Here is a 4,442-nt window from a genome sequence, read left to right as displayed (position 1 = left end):
TTCCATTTTATAATTTATAATCAGGGACGATTCTGATTCTATATCATTGATCGTTGTAACATGCTAAATTATGAGAATACTTTTTGAGAACGATTGACGTTTTTGGTCAATGATTCTTTTCATGCTCGCACGTAGGGAATGTCCGACAGTAGGCATCAAGAAAGAAGAGACAAAATGCTGAAGAGGCCCCCACTTAATTGTGGCTCAAGAGGGCAACTACGGACTCAATGAGTTATTTGCAAACTCAACAGCATGGTTTAATTTTTGCGAATAGCTCATTGGTCATTTTATATGTTGATTGTTTTATTATTTTGCTCGTCAATAATTTATAATGGTTTTTTTAAGAATGAAAGTTATTAATATAGTTTTCTTTCTGTTATAGGGGAACATCGTTGAAATTACCACCACCAACTATCAGAGATTTTTATTGCCAAAAATAAATCGAGTATTTAAAAAATGTGATTTTATAGAATACAATCCCATTCAGAATTCCCCTTCACTTTAATATCATATCATTTTTTAATTTCCAATTACACCACATCTTTCATTTTTCATTCTTCATTTCATTTGTAGAAACTAATTATTTTATAATATTTTTTAATATATTTTTTTCTTCTAGGTATTAGGAACATAATTTTTATTTTATTTTGTTTAAGGATATGATTAATTTTAATGCACTTGTAAGTGCATCGGGTTGCATAGTTATTTTTTATGTATCTTTTTTTTTACAAGTACCATCTAATAATATGTATATTAAATTTTTATTATACCTTATTTTAGGTACATTAAAAATTATTAAATATAAAATATTCGTACCTTGTAATTACATATATTGAAATTATTCTTAGGTGTGTAGGTTTTCAATAAAATCATAATTGTTACTTGAATTCTATTCGGGTTGCACTTTTTGTTTGTCATTTGGTTTTTTAGGGTTTTTAAACTTTCCTCCGTATTCTTGATAATAATCGTGCGGATTTTTTGAATGGTACTCTTATGGTGGGGCCCAAGAGTTAGATTCTTTCCTTTGAATTATATTCGGATGGTGGCATCTTTAGGATGCACATCCCTCTTGGGTCTTCAGAAGCAGTTACCTCCTCGTGGTTAGACTTGGGCAGTGGTATTTTACTTTCCATGTAATGTTTAATATATTTTTATATGCTATACATTCCATTGCAAGTGAAAGACCAGCCAAAGACCGCTTACCATAAACATTATAATTGTAATTAGTTTCTATGAAATTTTTCCAATTATCAAATTTTGTTTATTCCTTCCCTTGATTCCTTTTCATGTAACAAATTTATAGAAACTGATTACTTTATAATCTTTTTTTATTAATAATTATTTTAATAATTATTTAAAATTTTATTTAATTATTTATTATTATACACCATAATTTGCGAGAGTTTGATCGATCCATTGTTTGTGTTGAGCAACGCTGGTATAAACAGCTGGTATGTTAGATTCACCACAACCAATACCCCATGACACTATACCAGCCTATAATAAATTATTATAAATTTTTTTAATACTAAAAATAGTTAAGTCTAAATACAAGCATAAATTTAATAAATCATTTACCTGAATAAATTGCCCAGTATTTGTTGGACAAACCAAAGGACCACCCCCATCACCACGACAAGTATCCTTATTGAGTTCACCACCAGCACAAATAAACGAACCATGTAATAAAAAATTTTGTCCCAAATTTGTGGTCCTTAAACGATTTTGACAATCGGATCGTTCAATTATCGGTAAATCTACCTTTCTTAATTCCGTTTGAAATTCACCAATTGTACCTTTAAATGTCAATATTAATTATATTCATTTGAATCCTAATTATTATAAATAATATCAATATTTTACAACCCTCTCTCTACCCCCAGATTAGTCGTAAGAGTTGTTGAAATTCGTATTCAGAATTTTTGTTAAATATCGGTTTGACCATTAGATTATAATTCGGTTATTTATCTCATAAATTTGATTAATTAGGGAACAATGTTAATAAATTAGAATTTTTGTTTAAATACTTTGACAATTTTTTCAATAAAAATAAGGTAAAAATGTTTACCAAACGCGCTGCTACCCCATCCAGTTCCATAACACCGAGTACCAGCTGCAAAATTCATTCCTTGTTGTGGAAGACAAATTGGTATCACGTTAATTGCATAATTAACTGTCGAATTTAAAATCAGTATTGCTATGTCATGAAACAATCCAGCGCTATAATAAAGGGGATGAGGGATGATTGTTTTAATGTATGCTTCTTGAATCGATTCGTTTGTACTTTTAACGTTCCATTGTCCAAATCTGGCAACCAACACTCCACTTTCTCGACTATCAACAACAAAATATAATAACGTGATGACTAATCTGGCATCTGTGACGACACTTCGGCAAACTGGACTACCAAAGCGAAGGGGTTAATAAAAAAATTAATTTACTTGGTAACGCAATGTGCAGCAGTCAAAACAACCCTATTGTTGATCATGGAACCCCCACAGAGATACAAATATTTGCCATCGGGTTGTTTTATGAAAAGTGATACCATCCATGGAAATTCTGCGTAATATGTTTTTCCCGATGATACTGGATAAGGTGTTTCTAAAACAAAAATCAATTATTAGTTGAATAAAATCATATAACACTTGAATTTATTGAAAATTGTACCTGGTGCATAAGCAGTACCACGTATACCGCAAACAACTTGAATGGCAAGTGGATCTACCGGATCATTGACAACAAGATCACGTGGTCCTACTTCAGAATCTCGATTAATTCCAAGAATACCAGGTGGTCGACAACAAACTTCATCGGCAGCAGTACAAATGGTAAATCTTGGATCAATTATACCAGCACCATCGAGATTAACGATGTATCCTTCAGTACAAAGCCATGATTTGACACAGTAACAAGCATTGGTAGTACCAGGAAATTTCATTTGTCCAAGACCATTAACGATGACAGTTGTATCAATGTTGGTTATTGGTCCGGTTCCTTGGCAGCAATTATTTACGTTAGGACATGCTATTATTTGTGGTGAATTAATTAAATTCGTACCAGATGACATGACGAAATTAGCACCGTTAATACATTGCAATGTATTCCCACAAACGAAACAAATTTGTCTATTGGTGTTGTATGGTTGTAAAGTTGGGTTTATAATAGTTGGTATCACGTTGGATATTAATTTGCAACAAACTTGTCCTACACCTGGGCACAGGAGTGTCTGTTGACGTGGAACAATTACACCTTCACCAGATGAACCTATCACTACCACGTTTTGGGGATCACATTGCCAAGAATAAACACAAAAACAATTGATACCAGGTATTCCTGTTGGTAAAATTGTTATTGGAGCTGTTGGGAATATGATTGTAGGTGCTGTTGGGGTTGTAACTGTCGTTGGTGGACTTGTTGGACGTGGGGTAGTTGTGGTTGTTGTTGTGGTTGTAGTTGTTGGTGCTTTTGTTGTTGTAGTAGTTGTTGTTGTTGTTGGTGCTTTTGTTGTTGTAGTAGTAGTTGTTGTTGGTGCTTTTGTTGTAGTCGTGGTTGATTGAGTTTGGGTGACAATATTGGCGTTTGGTAAATTGCAACAAATTTCCAAATCTCCTGTACATCTTCGATACCTAAAAACACAATTCAAATAAAATTTGAATTTTTATTTATTTTTCTTTTTATTGAGATGAAATCTTACCTGATATCAATTGTACCAGTACCATCGGTAATAACAGTTCTGTTAACGTCACACAAATAATATGGAACACAAATACAATCGGTGGTAGGTGGTGTGCTACTAATTCTTTCCAATTTTTGATATTTATATTTGTGCAGGTGAAAAAAGGACGGTGAAACGAATCCACGATCGATCGGATTTTTGTTTAATTTAATTGACGAATAAGTCGTACTGATATTTTTAAAAGTTCCCACGATCGTTGTTATCGATATCAATGAAATAATTTGAAATAAAAAATTATTACGAGACATGACAAGAAATCTATTTAGATCCTTTCTATTCGACAACTCAACTTTTATTGAATGAAATTTTTATTTCTGACACGAATTATCAATGTTTGTGTAATTTGTTTTATTTTTTTTTTTTTTTCATTTTTTTTCTGAGGACAGGATATGAGTACTAGTACTTTCCGGTTTCATGGGGGAATATCCAGATTCAGATACGAAACTAATAGCTCGAGTTTGCTTTTGTTGTTACCCGAGTAAATTACTGGATCTAAAACGTAACTATAGTACGAACAATAGATGGCATAATTCTTATCTATACGTATTTGTTAATAAAATTATTTACTGACTAAACATCCCACCTCTCGTTTTCTATTTTATATAATTACTTTTTTTTTAAGTCAAGGTTTTCTAAAAATATCATTGGATGTATCATCGAATATTTTAATTCAATGTTTTAGATAAAAAGGACAAAGACTGAAATT

At 31.8% G+C, this 4,442-nt stretch overlaps 1 protein-coding gene across 1 annotated transcript; it reads right to left on the bottom strand.

The window, feature by feature from the left end:
• Positions 1-846: 846 nt before the first annotated feature.
• Positions 847-3,984, bottom strand: LOC107070924 (uncharacterized). Its single transcript, XM_015329482.2, has 6 exons — positions 3,695-3,984; positions 2,668-3,626; positions 2,442-2,601; positions 2,069-2,334; positions 1,579-1,796; positions 847-1,497 (listed from the first exon to the last, which is right to left on the bottom strand). Exons 1-6 carry the CDS (start codon positions 3,982-3,984, stop codon positions 1,381-1,383), a joined length of 2,010 nt encoding a protein of 669 aa, XP_015184968.2. The 3' UTR covers positions 847-1,380.
• Positions 3,985-4,442: the final 458 nt, after the last annotated feature.

This window comes from Polistes dominula, unplaced genomic scaffold, assembly GCF_049000335.1.
Source record: "Polistes dominula isolate Pdom_NZ unplaced genomic scaffold, Pdom_raw_medaka contig_75, whole genome shotgun sequence".
Taxonomy (NCBI): Eukaryota; Metazoa; Arthropoda; class Insecta; order Hymenoptera; family Vespidae; genus Polistes; species Polistes dominula.
The sequence above is the reverse complement of the archived record's forward strand: the minus strand, read 5'-3'. Positions and strand labels throughout refer to the sequence as shown.

Excerpts from the sequence above, each read along its gene's own strand:
- LOC107070924 (XM_015329482.2), bottom strand. The coding sequence starts at position 3,984 with ATGTCTCGTAATAATTTTTTATTTCAAATTATTTCATTGATATCGATA. Across the intron at positions 3,627-3,694 it reads ACTGGTACAATTGATATCAG|GTATCGAAGATGTACAGGAG; the intron begins GTAAGATTTCAT and ends TTGTGTTTTTAG. Across the intron at positions 1,498-1,578 it reads ATACTGGGCAATTTATTCAG|GCTGGTATAGTGTCATGGGG; the intron begins GTAAATGATTTA and ends AATTTATTATAG.